At 39.1% G+C, this 16,068-nt stretch overlaps 1 protein-coding gene across 1 annotated transcript in view; it reads right to left on the bottom strand.

Moving 5' to 3' along the window:
* Nucleotides 1-2,668: 2,668 nt before the first annotated feature.
* LOC141444547 (GTP-binding protein 2-like) overlaps nt 2,669-16,068 on the bottom strand; it is a 28,687-nt gene continuing 15,287 nt past the window's right edge. Inside the window, 10 exon segments of the mRNA XM_074110115.1 lie at nt 2,669-4,774; nt 5,828-5,955; nt 6,827-6,922; nt 7,869-8,075; nt 10,472-10,599; nt 10,602-10,703; nt 11,695-11,809; nt 12,539-12,671; nt 13,848-13,957; nt 14,697-14,861. Of these exon segments, the coding sequence (XP_073966216.1) occupies nt 4,732-4,774; nt 5,828-5,955; nt 6,827-6,922; nt 7,869-8,075; nt 10,472-10,599; nt 10,602-10,703; nt 11,695-11,809; nt 12,539-12,671; nt 13,848-13,957; nt 14,697-14,861 (1,227 nt within the window). The 3' untranslated portion in view covers nt 2,669-4,731.

The following is a 16,068-nucleotide window of genomic DNA, read 5'->3' on the forward strand; positions in this document are numbered from 1 at the left end:
CAACCATTGATTTAATTTTATTTGACGGATAAATATGATGCCGTCTCCGTCTATTCGAACAAAACGTCGTGACGTCGAAGTTCCCAAGACGATCCCATAGAGCTTATGGGAACAGAAGCAATACCATGTCCTCGGTACCGCTCTGCTTTCAGAGCATGACATGAGTGCGTGTGAGCTAACTTTGGGGGCGGCAGACGTGAGCTTGCCTTCGGAATCCAAAAGATTTCAGTTTTTTTATTTTTTTATTTATGACTGTGGAAGCATTCTACACTTCCACGGAACGCATATAGTTAGTGTTTAGTTTTGTAACTAAAGGACCCCATACATCCCTGTAAGTATTATTATTATTATTATTTTGTAATTTTTTCTTTAATTGTATACTGTAGTTTTTAAGTATTTTACTTGTAATTATTTTATTTTGAAAAAATGTCTTTCTGCCAAGTTTCTTGCGGCGCATTCTTCTTGGCAATGATGGTCTTTCCGAAAGCGCTGGTAGTTTAAAAAAATACGTGTAAAAGTGCCCATTGCGGCCTATTTACTGAATAAATGGTTACAATTTGAATTTTAAAACAAACAGAGACGACATCACATTTATCCGTCAAATTAATTTAATCAATGGATAGTGAAACAGGGGGGTTAATGTAAAATAAATATTTGTAGGTATACTTAGGATGGAATTTTGTTAGAGTTACAGTAAAGAGTACCTGCATGGATAGAAGCGAATAATAATGTTATGTTTTTAAACGAGGACGCCATTTTATAAGTGTCATATTTTGACGTTTATTTTTTTACTTTTTATAATATAATAGGCCCAATCAACTTTTTCTTGTTTGTTATTCTGTCCTGTTGTCCAAGAGACACCAGTGACAGTTTAAAAAAAACTGTTATAATATACATATAACTAGCGACGCGCCCCGGCTCCGTGCGGGTGTAGTTTTGGGCAAACGGGCGGTGAAAAAAGTGAAGTTACCACTTGATTATAGACTTTCTATTTTTTCAGCTCTTTTTAAGTTTTAGTATTCGTGCGAAGCCGGGGCGGGACAGCTATGTATAAATTATTCAATATCGTCAATAGAACATTTTAAACTATTTAATGTTTATTGGTTTTATAATTTTCATGAAAAAAAAAATGTCACTAACAATCAACGGATTTTACAAACTGAAAATATTTTTTTTTTATTTATAATTTTTAATTTTATGTAGGCATATTTTAACACGTTATTTTAATGGTATTGAATCGTATATAAAATAATGTGCACTAAAAATGTCTCCCTGTACTATGATCTTACCTACTAACGCCCACGTCAATTTTTTTATTTATGAACATCAAATTTTATGTCATTTATCATGGAGTTTAATTTAAAATTACAATAAGTCTTTTATAATGGACTCTGGGCGTTAGGAGGTTAACTAAAAATACAAATTACAAAAAACAGGCAAAATATGGTAGCAGTTAATGTACGCATGCTTGACTAATTGCACCAATATGTAGGTACAGCGCCATCAGATATATCCGAGCGGCCAAAATGATCAAAAATATCGATACATGAGCTCTATACATTAATAATAGAGTGCATGTTCCGATATTTTTGACCACTTTGGCCACTCCGAAATATCGGATGGCGTCTGTACGACAAAAGTACACACAAAAGCTTTTTTGTATACAGGACATGAATTATCGGAACGTGCATTTTCTTCGTACATTCTGGGGCCATAATTACTCGTACGTACATTAACTGCACTCTAAAATACTGAACTTTTTTAAGTTCAAGGCGCTAGGCGAGTCAGTGTTGCTAGTAAAAACTTTTTTCCTAATAAATTCAGGCATCGAACTCTTACAATTAAATGATTAAAATTAAAACTTAAATAAATAAGAGATACTAATTCGTTGAAGATCTTTCATTAACAAATTAAAGCGAACATTGTACATAAAAAAATCTAAGAATCTAGTGTTGTACGTTATTTGTTAAGTTAAAACTTAAATCGCTACTCTAATGAAAATAACTTCAATTTAATGCCTTAAAACAGAAAAAATACAAATCAACTGTAAGGGTCTACGCTATCTGTGTTGGGTGCGCTGTTTGACTTGGTGCAGGTAACATCGTATGCACGCGACGCGCGCAGTTAGCACTGCTCGTACTGTTGTCAACAGGCGGCCACCCACTCAGTGTAAGCGGCAGCCAGCGTACGCCCTTAAATTTGAAATTTAGATCCTTAATAATAAGTAATTATAAATAAATAATAATAATAAATAAATATCACGGGACAATTCACACCAATTGACCTAGTCCCAAAGTAAGCTTAGCAAAGCTTGTGTTATGGGTACTAAGCAACGGATAAATATAATTATATAGATAGATACATACTTAAATACATATTAAACACCCAAGACCCGAGAACAAACATTGTAATTAGTTCAAATAAGTAACGTAAAAGCTGACTATTGCTGTGCAATTCTTTTTAATGGCTTTTATTCATGGTATAATCTATGGATGACCTTTGTCAGCTCATAGTGTTGTCAACTACAAAAAAAAAACTATCAACTCTGTCAAAAATGACAGTTCTCTATGAAAAAAAGTATCTTATCAGAGCATTATTTTTATTTTAGATTATTTATATGTAAAATCCCTCTACTTTTAATTGATGTACTAATGAATGAAACTCAAAATAATCAATCGTCCTTTTAATAACATTTAAAAAAAACTACTTTCAAAGATTACAAGACAAAGTTTTAGGCAAGATATTTAAAATAAAAATTAGTACGAGCAGCGCTATCTGCGCGCGTCGCGTGCATACGATGTTACCTGCACCAAGACAACCAGCGCACCCAACACAGATAGCGGAGGCCCTTAGACATTCAGTAAAATATGCGTTTCACGCTTAATATTATGGTGTACACTAGTCATTGTTAGGGTTAGGATTCTCGTGGCATTTTTGGACAAGTAATGCAGAGGAGTCGTCATTATGTACTTTTTATAATTGATTGAATGACTGAATGGTAAAAACTTAACTTATGTAAAATTTGGCGTGAACTATTTCCATTCACATTCACGTTCGAATTAACAGTTTTCCACATTCTAAAGCTATCAATCACTTTTTTTTTCATCCTAACATACAAGATTTTGAAACGTTCATTCCAATTGCTACTTATTCCACGTCATAGTTCAGATAGACAATAAATAATAAATAAATATCACGGGACAATTCACACCAATTGACCTAGTCCCAAAGTAAGCTTAGCAAAGCTTGTGTTATGGGTACTAAGCAACGGATAAATATAATTATATAGATAGATACATACTTAAATACATATTAAACACCCAAGACCCGAGAACAAACATTCGTATTTTTCATACAAATATCTGCCCCGACACGGGAATCGAACCCGGGACCTCAAGCTTCGTTGTCAGGTTCTCTAACCACTAGGCCATCTGGTCGTCCCAGTAGATGTGTTGGGAATACCTACCGGAATTTATACTTCAAAGACCTGTCGGTTTACTCTAATACATCACTTCCAATATAGGATAATTAATTATTACCACAACAAACATTAACAATTAATATCGTATGGTGAAATTATTTTTTGTACATATGTTTGTAAATAGTAATGTTACTTTTTTTTTTGTAAGCTAACTGGTAGCTATTATTAAAGTAAATTTTAAGTAGCTATTGAAAGTAACTTATTGCAATGAAATGAAACTAACTTTATGGGATAGCGTATTTTTTGGTATCAGGCATTGTTTGATTTATAAGGGCGCATGTATTCTCTACATACTTTTTTTCAAAGTTTCAAAAAACAAATGTTTATTTTATTTTTAATATTCTCTACTATTATACAAGACATTTCATTCCATGACAATAACAACATACTTTTTGTTCAAATTCTTATGCATCATTCATTCAATCATAAAAATATCTATAGTAACGACTCCACTGCACTCTGTTCAAAACTGCCAGCAAACATCCTAACTCTAGTCATTGTATTGTATTGTTTAAATTTTTAAATGTAAATCTTCCAAGCATTTTTTCACTCAATGCATTTGTCAAAATTCTATCATATCTCGATGCACTTGCATTTTTCATTCCCTTCTTAAAAGCATAACAAATATTATGTTTCTATTCATTACAAACATACCAAAAGTATGACAAGTAACTTGTCAACGAAACGTCATAGCATGCTGTCATAGGGTACCTAAGTGACAAATCATCACTACTTAAAAAGCTTGTAAGTACCTCAAAATCGATATTTTGTGAGTCAACTTTATGAACATTAATTCAAGGATCAATAATTTTGGTAACGGAATAATATAATAATAATTTATTTATTGAATTTAGATACGTCTATTTTCAAATTAGTGACGAAATGCCGAACTAAACCGAATGTAAGCACCAATGCAACAAAAACCTTATTACGCTAGTCGCAAGGTAATATATGCAATGACAGATAGGCGACTAACGCGGTGACGTGTGGCGCGGCGTCGAACAAAATGGCGGACACAGCGCGCGAACGTTTGACCAATGGCCGCTAAAGGTTTTTCCCGCGCAAACGGACTACCTTGTAATTGGCTAAAATGATTTTGTCTTCCAAAATTCACACTGCGGAGGTACATTGTCGTAACTTATATTTATGGTACAACTGTACCCCGCACTAGTCCTGGCTTTACAACAGCGTTATGGCGTTATGAAGATGCTGTCCCATCTTTCGTGATTGTTTATTGACAGTTGCTGCGTTCAGGGCACGTAGGGGAAGATCTGCGTGATGCGACCAATTGCTCTGTAAATAAAATAATAATATACAACGTAAAGGAAAATAATTATTTTGGTTAGTGTAATCTATACATCGGTCGAATGGCTAATAAGATTTTTTTAGGGAACCATTGATTTGGAGAACTGGATAGTTTGGTTGGTGTAAACAACAAAAGGTAGGACGTATGCAGGAAAAGCGTGGGGTAGGTGTCAAAGTCAAAGTCAAGTCAAAATATCTTTATTCAATTTAGGCTATAACAAGCACTTATGAATGTCAAAAAAATCTACCACCGGTGTTGACAGAAGAGGTTGGGGTGAGTGCTGACAGTAAGAGGTAGAGATAAGGCACAGACACTAACGGGGTGAGGGGGGGGGTGAGCTAGAGGTGAGGTGCAGACAGTAAGGGGGTGGATGTGTGCTGATAGTAAAAGTTAGAAGTGACGTGCAGACAGTAAATGGTAGAGGTAAGGTGTAGACAGTAAAGAGGTAGGGTGGGTACAGACGTAAGGAGGTGGGGTGATTGCAGACAGTAAAAAGGTGGTAGAGGTGGGTGTAGACAGGATTGTGGTGGATGCAGGCAGTAAGGGGGCGGGGTGGGTGGGTGCAGACAGTAAAACGTAGAGGTAAGGTGTAGAGCAGGGTTTCTCAAAGTGGGGTACGCGAACCCCTAGGGGTTCGCTATTCGATGGCAGGGGGTTCGCGACAAGGTTTACGTGAAGCTGGCTGCAAGACTGGCAAGATGATTAAGATTGGTTTTTGCAGTCTTTTTGCATTTTTTAACTCCAAATTTGTTACTTATTTGTTTGTTATTGTTTGTTTCAGTTTGTATTTTCGTTGGCAAGATGATTCTTACCTATATTTGTTACCCTTTATTGAAATAAATAAAATTAATATACACTATAAAATAATAATAATATCGCTGTCATCTAGAAACTTTAACAGGGTGTACGTGGAGTAATAAGTTTGAGAAACCCTGGTGTAGAGTAAGGATTATGATGGATGCAGAGAGTAAGAGGGTGGGATGTTGACAGTGGAGGGTTAGAGTGGGATGCAGATGCAGCCAGGTGTGGAGTGTTGGTACCTGGTGCCGCCGCCGGCCGCGAGCAGCAGACGGCGGCCGCGCACGAGGTGCTCGGGGCAGCGCGCGAACCGGAACAGCGCCGGCGCACACTCGCCGCACCGCAGCGAACTGTTGTGGGACATTATGCCCTGAGGACAACACGGCGGATTCATTTGCTGCTCAAACATTGTTATAGCACCAGCATACACTCAAGGTTCGAAAGTATCCGATGGGATGCGAATGTTTGTAAATTATAACCCCCACAATAAAATTACTATAGAATGTAGAGAATGAAGCCGTGGTGGCCTAGTGGTTTGACCTATCGCCTCTCAAGCAGAGGGTCGTGGGTTCAAACCCCGGCTCGCACCCCTGAGTTTTTCGAAATTCATGTGCGGAATTACATTTGAAATTTACCACGAGCTTTGCGGTGAAGGAAAACATCGTGAGGAAACCTGCACAAACCTGCGAAGCGATTCAATGGTGCGTGTGAAGTTCCCAATCCGCACTGGGCCCGCGTGGGAACTACGGCCCAAGCCCTCTTGTTCTGAGAGGAGGCCTGTGCCCAGCAGTGGGACGTATATTGGCTGGGATGATGATGTAGAGAATGTCGTGTAAGTAAAAATGGAATAAAAATATTAACTTAGGTGTTAACCTCCATTAATCTCTCGATGCCTTCCCCTACGCTGTCTTCATGGGTATAACATGACAAATACTAATGTTTCCTAGAAACGTAAGATGGGAAAAGATTATTCACTAACTATGAAATTTTCCGGGATAAAAACTATCCTATGTCCTTCCCCGGGACTCAGACTATCTGTATACCGAATTTCATCTAATTCGGTAAAGCGGTTTAGACGTGATGAAGTAACAAACAAACAAATAAACAAACAGATTTACAAACTCTCGCATTCATTATATTAGTGGAAGTGGGATGTAACGATTCTCTTTCTTCGATCATACGAATGTTGTAAGTTAAATAAAAAAAAAAAACAATATGAGTAGGTAAATGAGCTAGCTTACCTCAATGATAGCTGTCTGTCTCACATTCCCGCAATGTACCGTGCATTGGAATCCTGGGGATATAGCGGTAGAGTGCCGTAGTACTTGGATATTTGCCTGGAAAACAATAAGCATTGTCAAAATGGATCTACCTTACGTGGCACAACTTTGTCATATTATGAAAACGCGTAGACTTGGTATGAAAATATTAGGCATAACGTTCACGTGGCATAAAAACAAAATCGTATAGCACTTAATGGACATAATTAATCCTACTAATATTTATTACTAAAATGGTTGGCTTGGACTTCTGGAATAACACATTTTTTATTCCGATATTCCCACGGTAGTATAACGAAATTTGAACTCTAAGCTTTAGGCATAAGATTTGATACGTGTGTTTTTTATGAAACACTATATTTTTCCCCCGACACTGACAGCGAAAACTTCATCTATCGCTATCCCGCGGGAACTTTCCCTAATAAATCTATCCTATGTCCTTCCCAGATTTCTAAAAACAGATCAGTTTAACGTTTTAAACTTTCGTGATTTTCACTCATAGTCAAAATACCACAAAAGGGACTTATCACGCTAACACACACGAGTAATATTTACCTCGACGTTTCAACCACATTAAAGCGGCCGTGGCCACGAGTGGAGTCTGTACTCTCGTCTACGTCTACGTCACTAGTCTACTCGTGACCACGGCCACTGTAATGTGGTCGAAACATCGAGGTAAATTAGGTTAGATTAGATTAGGTTTGTGGTCTTTTGACGGATCAGTTTGTCATTTTTTTTAAAGAAAAAAACAACATAACCGCGACTATTCATTTGTGGTGTTGACAATCGCTCGTAATACGTCATGGGTGAGTGACACTCTTCCCCGGCCCGATAAATACCGGGATGGAAATACCGACCCTGTTTTTCGTGTTCACGCCCATAGAAGCTCCTGTCAGTTTCTATGGGCGTGTACACAAAAAACAGGGCCGGTATTTCCATGTCGGTGTTATTCGGGCCGGGAAAGAGTGTCACCCTCATGGGTAGCACTCGCCGTGCAACATACCTGGAAGTACATGCACCCCCTCGGGTCCTCAGGGTCCTCCAGCAGCACCCGGCCGGGGCAGCCGCAGTCCTCGCGGTCGCTGTCGCTGACCACGTTGCTGCCGCGGCCGGGGTCTGTCGGCTTGGCGAGCACGCTCACTGCATCAGCTATCGCGTCGTACAACTTGTCTTGGTTGTTGCTCTTCGGTTGGCGAGGGAAGTTAACTTGCTGAACAAATGACGAAGAACATTAGGAAATAGTTATTTGTGTCACTAGGGAGCAAAATGGTGTATTTACGGCGAGGGCTTACATTGAATCCAGAATGTAGCGAAGGATTCTATAATAGAATCCTGAGCGTAGCGAGGGATTCTAAAGTAGAATCCTGAGCGTAATGAGGGATTCAAGTGTTAACGCCCAAGATGAAAATAAGTTTGCTCCCGAGTCGCTCATACGACTTTTCACACCGAGAATTAAGAAACTTGAAAAAAATAAATTCTAAATATTATTAAAGAACAACCAGCATAGAAAATGGCATGGCTTTACAATTATCAACTTCAAAAAATGGCATTTGCAATAAAACACTTAGAAAAGCCTTGAACAGAAAAGTTGCACTTTGCTCCCTCTCGTCAGGGAGGAAAAGTAACTTTTCTGAAGGAGAGGTGTGAAATAGTTCTTTGTGTCACAAGGGAGCAAAATGGTGTATTTACAGCGAGGGCGAATATTGAATCCAGAATGTAGCGAAGGATTTTACAATAGAATCGTGTACGTAGCGAGGGATTCTAAAGTAGAATCCTGAGCGTAATGAGGGATTCAAGTGTTAACGCCCAAGATGAAAATAATTTTGCTCCCGAGTGGCTCATACAGTCATACAACTTTTCACACCGAGCATTAAGAAACTTGAAAAAAAAAACTAATTATTAATAAAGAACAACCAGCATAGAAAATAGCGTGGCTTTACAATTATCAACTTCAAAAATTGGCATTTGCAATAAAACACTTAGAAAAGCCTTGAACAGAAAAGTTGCACTTTGCTCCCTCTCGTCAGGGAGGAAAAGTTACTTTTCTGAAGACGAGGTGTGAAAAAATTATTATAAATAATAAGTTGTTTTTTTTTCTGTAATTCTGTAAATTTTATTTTTATTCTTTTAAAAATTCAATTCAATTCGTTTATTTAAACAATTGAAGTGCATAATTATAATTATTAGTAGGCATTTTATTTAATCTATGTTACGTATTATATCTAGGTACCATCAGCCAAATAAGTGGGCTATAAACTTTTAAACAAGTTCCTATCAAATGAATATGTCGCTAAAGTCGAACTTTCAAGTTGACAGACACGTCTATTGGCATTATTGTTTTATGACATGCAAACGATTATTAACTATAGGGTGGTAGACCACATTTTTGGCTGATGGTACATGCTAAAATTTTATAACTAAATTACGATTTCACCTACATAAAAACCTAGTCCTAAAGACCCTCAGAAGACGCTATACAAAATAATTTAGGCACAGTCTAATATAGGAATAACAATAAATATTGCTCCTGGCGCAAAAGTATCCAACATTAATGAGTCTGGAAAAACATGACGGTAATTATAGGCTTCCGATTATCGTGTCTGTAATTATTGGCTCATGACTATCGAGCCGGTCAGGTTGGGAATGGGCTTCCAAATATCGGGTCGTTATTTTCCGGCCGGTAAAGTCATGTCAGTTTACACACTCACATCACATTTTGTATGTGGCAGTGTCGTGCGCACTCGCCGACCGACCGGCGCGCACGCAGGGGCTTCTCTTTACTGGCCTGGATGATACTCCCACATGAATATCAACGCTATTTTTCGTGTACATTGAGCCCCTGAATAATATCATTGCATCGTACCGCGATCAATTCCGTCTTGATAAATACTGACCAGATAATTACCGGCATGTCAATACCGAGTCTGTTCTTTGTGTAAGTACTTAACTTAATTTGGTGCTGGCGCAATGAGGGCTATCGTTTTTTGTCTCACTAGATGGCGCACTGTTGCGTGAGTTTTTAAGTATGGCGTTCAAAGTCTATTATTACGGGCGTAAAGACAAAGTTTAGACTAAAATCATATTTAATACACCTTAAAACCGTAGCATAAAAATATCGAGCATGCCACAGTGTTGCATAGTCCCCGTTTTGTTCGGAAAAAGGTTTCTGAAAGACAAAACTGTCTCAAAATACAGACATTCATTGTCCCGGAACGCATATTTGCCATAATTAATTTCAGATATTGCAAAATATTCACAAAATTATTCTAATTATAAATAAACCCGCGTAGCTCAACCAAAAGCTATGAGATTTGACATTTCGGAGACCTCACGCTACACTAGCGCCTCTAGTGGCGAATTCATACGCGATGTCCCTCATTGTACCTAAAACTAAAGGGTAGGTAGTTCAAAACATGTCGGTAACTATTGCCTTCTGATTATCGTGTCTGTAATTATTGGCTCATGACTATCGAGCCGGTCAGGCTGGGAATGGGCATCCAAATATCGGGTCGTTATTTTCCGGCCGGTAGTCATTACCTCCAAGAAAATCATGTACTGTTGTCCTAGATCCAGTCCAGCGCCCTTGGGTGATGTTATTAGACTCACTTGTGCGTGGCAGTGTCGTGCGCACTCTCCGAAGGCGGGGCGGGGGCGGGGCCCGGTGTGGGGGCGGGGCGGGGGGCGCGGCGCCGCCAGCAGCACGAGGCCGGGGCGCAGGCGCGGCGCGCGGCTCAGCCGAGCGAGGCCGACTGGCCGGCGCGCACGCTGCCGCACGGGACGCGGTTGCGGTAGATGCTTTTGACGGATATGTCCACGAATTCGCCGTTGTCCAGTGGGCCTGCGGGTTCAGTTTTGATATTTTTCTCAAACATGACATGAAATATTGACGTTGTGTTACAAATAATAGGCTGACAAGTATCGCGCTGCGAGCGCTGTGACTCGGCTGCCTGCGCGCGGTTACTCTAGCGGCCTGCAAAGAGATTTCATACAACCTTGCAGGCCGCTGGCCGGCAATGCGACCGTCTTTTGTTTGAACGCGCGCTCTGCGACACGCACGCGGCCCACGACCAGCACCACCGGCCGCAGCCGCCGCCAGCAGCCACACAACAGGGCGACCAGACTAGCGTCCCGCCAGCTTCATTTCTTGTTTTTTTTTTTATTTTATTTCTTGTCATGTTTGAGAAAAGCACTATACAAGCCTCGGCCGGAACCTGGGGTTGCCGGCCTCGCATCCCTATATATGCAAGTCTATATCTGCTTGGCCGGCAACCCCCTACTTCCCGGCCTCTACAGTAATGTACTTATAGTTCCTAATTTATTGAATCAGGCTTCACTTTGCGGAGGTTCATATCAATGAACTAAAAGAATTTCGAAACGCGTCAGTGTATTATGGTGGTGGTGATCGATCGGTTTGTGTGATTTGTGTGTGTTCTTACAGTGTGGAGGTGGAGGAACTGCATGAACACGCATATTTTGCATAAGCTTAGCTATCGTAAGGTCGCGGGTGAGCAAGGAAATTATTTTAGTTCATTTATTTAGTTCCTGTTTAGCCCGCTAATGGCGCCAGGAATGAGTTGTAGAATTTGATGACATTTTCGAAAAAAACGACAATTAAAATAAGATTAATTCTCTACATTAATAAAATGGCTAATGGAGGAATGTTTTTATATCGTCATAACAAAAACATAGTAAAACTAAGATAAGAAGATTTAAAATGTCAAGAATAAAAAATACTACTTTAAACATCTATGTAACAATTGTAATAAAAGTAGTTTTAGCTACATTTTTGGTGCACAGATATTTCAGACGCGTCTACTGTCGTCACTCACCTATAATAAGGTTGTCTCCCTCATACAGCTGCCCCCTCGCCAGGAGGCCCCCCACCACGGGCCCGGACGAGTCTCCCACGTGGAATATCTCGTCTATTTGGAACTCGACGCTCTCCTGTATAAAAAAATGAGGGTGACTTGAGGGTACACTATCACTTCGTTTACAAAGCAGCTGGCTGGTCTAAAAAGCAACTGGTCTGAGTAGCAACTGGTCTAAGTAGCAAGTGGTCTAAAAAGTAACTGGCCCTAAACTGTTTGTGTCGGAAATTTGGTTAGGTTAGAGCTGCGTCAAGCCGAGAAGCGCCTCAGCCACGCGGAATACTTCGCCTTCAGTCAAAGAATTGTAGACCAGTTGCTACTTAGACCAATCGCTTCTTGGACCAGTAACTACGTTCATAGACCAGTTGCTCCTTAGATCAGTTGCTACTTAGACCAGTTACTTCTTAGACCAGTTGTTACTTAGACCAATCGCTTTTTAGACCAGTAACTACGTTCATAGACCAGTTGCTTCTTAGATCATTTGCTATTTAGACCAGTTACTACGTACATAGACCAGTTGCTACTTAGACCACTTGCTACTTAGACCAGTTGCTACTTAGACCAGTTGCTACTTAGACCAGTTGCTACTTAGACCAGTTGCTACTTAGACCAGTTGCTACTTAGACCAGATGCTTTTTAGACGAATTTATACTATCCCGTCTTGATTGACAGGCGTAATATCGCTAGATAGCGTTAGTGTCGAGTCCGTTTGGCATTACAGTCTCAGTGCGATTGGCTCATTTAGTTTATTTAATTGCAAATGCGTGTGTCTGTCTGTGTGTGTCTGCCTGTATGCTGCACTCACGGCGGCGGGCTGCGGCTGCGGCGGCGGCGCCCGGGCGGGCGGCTGCAGCGCGAGCAGGTAGGCGTGCAGAGCGTTGAGGCCGGCGCCGCGCACGCAGCTCACGGGGAACACCGGCACCTGCTCCAGGGGAGCCCTGCGACAAATACTTCACTTACGAATACTACATTTTCCAATAAATAAATAAATAAATAAATAATAAATATCATGGGACATTTGACACCAATTGACCTAGTCCCAAACTAAGCAAAGCTTGTACTATGGATACTAGGCAACGGATAAACATACTTATATAGATAAATACATACTTAAACATCCAAGACCCGAGAACAAACATTCGTGTTATTCACACAAATATCTGCCCCGGCCGGGATTCGAACCCAGGACCTCAAACTTCGTAGTCAGGTTCTCTAACCACTTAGCCATCCGGTCGTCAAATGACTTATAGTTAATTTTTCCGCCTCCTCCGTTTGGAAATAATAATAATTTATTCAGTAACCATAGCGTATTACACTGATCAGTGGTGGATATAAAAATAAATAACGCACTAATATTAATACCTCAAATACGCATTTCACCCCCCTCAGAGGCGTCATCAAAGTATGTTGAGATTCCAACGGTCGGTCGAAGAATTGGGAACCTTAAGTTTTCTAAAATGGCCTATATTATATTTTTTCGTATACCTTTACTTGCCCGAATTTCATTTGCCCGAATCACTTGCCATACCAACGTTTGCCATAAAATACATAGAAGCACGGTTCTTTAAAATGGGAACGGTTTTCAGGATTTTTTAAAATGTCATCTTATAGAATTTAGTAGGTTAGGTTAGTTTTAGTTTTTTTTTAAATGTAAATTTGTTTTGCCTAGGATTTTTTACTTTAGTATTTAAGACATATGTGCTCATATAATTCGTATGCCCGAACGGGTACGATGTAGCTGAACATTATTTCAACATTGTAACTACAACTGCAGTGTATATACCTATTTTCGACGAATAAAAATATTGATTGGTTTAATATCAACTCTGAAGAAAATACTATTTCAGAAATAAATTACTTTACGGCAAATGAAAATTATGGAAAACGTTACATTATGTCATATGAAATTCGGGCAAACGATAGAGAACGATATTTTATATCGATAGTAAACTTATAATGTAGCTCACTTCTCTAGATAGATAATTTTATTCATTTTCCGTTTTTTTTTTTGTAAAAATAAATTGAAACTTTATATCAGTTTTGTGCCTTGGCTTGTTTAATTAAAAAAAAGGTTGATTAAATTGAAGGTTAAAACTACTGTAAATATCACTCACTCTTCATCCTTCTGTTCTGTGTTGTCTATGCCATCTATTGTGTCCAGAATAAGTTTCTGCGGTCCGACGCAGTTTCGCGCCAGGTTCTCGTCCGTAATCAGGAGGGGTTTCTGTAACAAAATGAACTCGTGTAAAGTCGAGGGCAAGTCGATGGATCGTTCGCAATCATATTTAAATAAAACCCGAACCCCTTTTAAATTGCCCGCATTGTTTTTTTTTTTAATTGCAGAAAGTTGGTAAAATAATTTTATATTTTTGTTTGCAACATAAAAAATAAAATGACGCTAATCTCACTAATATTTCATTTAGCAAATTTTACACTTTAAATAATATTGAATGTTGAATTGTCATTTTAAAAATAATTTCCCAAATAAATCGTTAGTAAAATAAGTCATTTTACAAAACGTCAAAAATAAATATAAGTTTATTTAGAGTTAGTTAGAGTGTCGCTGTTCTCCTCTCTGTGTATTTGTATTTTTATTTTTATGTGCAATAAACAGTTTACATACATACATACATGATACGCGACGGCGACGGTTGGTTAAGAAACAACGGTTGTTTGTTTTGCAGGTGGTAAGACCTTGTGCAAGGTCCGCCCGGATTGCTACCACCGTCTTGCTCGCTAATCCTGCCGTGAAGCAGCAGTGCTTGCACTGTTGTGTTTCGGCGTGGAGAGTAAGACAGCCGGTGAAATTACTGGCACTTGAGGTATCCCATCTTAGGCCTCTAGGTTGGCAACGCATCTACAATACCCCTGGTGTTGTAGATGTTTATGGGCGGTGGTGATCTCTTACCATCAGGAGACCCACATGCTCGTTTGCCATCCAGTCGAATAAAAAAAAACCATACCTTGTTGGCCTTTTCCAAGATGGCGGCGAGCCCTTGCACGAGCGCGGGCACGCCGGCCGGCGCCAGCTCGCACTTGCTGACCACAGCGAAGAAGGGGAGGTCCAACGCAAGCAGGAGCCCTATGTGCTCCTCCGTTATACGGGTTATGCCCGCAGTCGCTGATATCTGAGAAAAAAAAATTTTCACTTCTCATGCTCGTAAAGTTCATGTTTATGCTGGATCTAGGAGACAAAATGACTTTTTATGTTCTAGTGCACAAAGACCAAGGTAATTAGGTGTCAACAGCCACAAGCAAAAAAGTTACTATATTTTTTTAAACTAAAAATCAATGAAGTCAATAAAAGTAAAAAAAACGAATTATATAGTACATATAATACATATAGTATGTATAATATATTATACATGAAAAATAAAAGGTACATAGTAAGAGAACAATTATTGTTTCCACTGTTGCTATTTCATTTCCTCGCAATCGAAGTGAAAAGCAGAGTGTAAAACTGAAGCATTAAACCTATTTTCCCCTCGACGTGTCTATCAACCCTCGCCATACCGGCTCGGGTGGCTATATGAACGTCTTGGGTAAAGTGGCTTGTTTTATGCTCTTGTTGTACAATCTAATATTTCACTTCTCATGCTCTTAAAATTTTCGTATCTGCATGGAAAAACGAGGTTTGTGAATGAAGGGTTATCGCCATTTTCAGTGATTGTGTAAAGACATTTTTTAGGGTGTCGTGACGTCACTTCAACCTGAAAACGACAACTGTGCAAAAATATTGAAAAAAAAAGGTTTAATTTCGTGAAACACGGCTAATCATTACGAATATGAATCTATTTAATTATATTAAGCAACAATTAATTTTATCCATACTCCAATAAGTCTTAAATAGTAGATTGTATAACAAGAGCATAAAACGAGCCATTTTACCCAAGACGTTCATATAGCCACCCGAGCCGGTATGGCGAGGGTTGATAGACCCGTCGAGGGCAAAATGGGTTTAATGCTCGAGTTTTACACTCTGCTTTTACCTCGATGGCGAGGAAATGAAATAGCAACAGTGGAAGCAATTGTTCACGTAAGTACTATGTACATTTTATTTTTCATGCATTACATAATTATATTTCTTTAGTTTTATTGATTTATTTTGATTGATTTAATTGATTTTTTATTTTATATAAATTAAAAATTATGAAGAAAATATATATAAACTTCTTTGTTTGTGGCTGTTGACACCTGATTACCTTGGTCTTAGACGAAGATTTTATTTTATGCACTAGAGCATAAAAAGTCATTTTATGTCGCCTAGATCCAGCATAAACACGAACTTTACGAGCATGAGAAGTGAAAATAATTTTTTTTAAATTCGAATCTGTT

This window comes from Choristoneura fumiferana, chromosome 30 (assembly GCF_025370935.1).
Source record: "Choristoneura fumiferana chromosome 30, NRCan_CFum_1, whole genome shotgun sequence".
NCBI lineage: Eukaryota > Metazoa > Arthropoda > Insecta > Lepidoptera > Tortricidae > Choristoneura > Choristoneura fumiferana.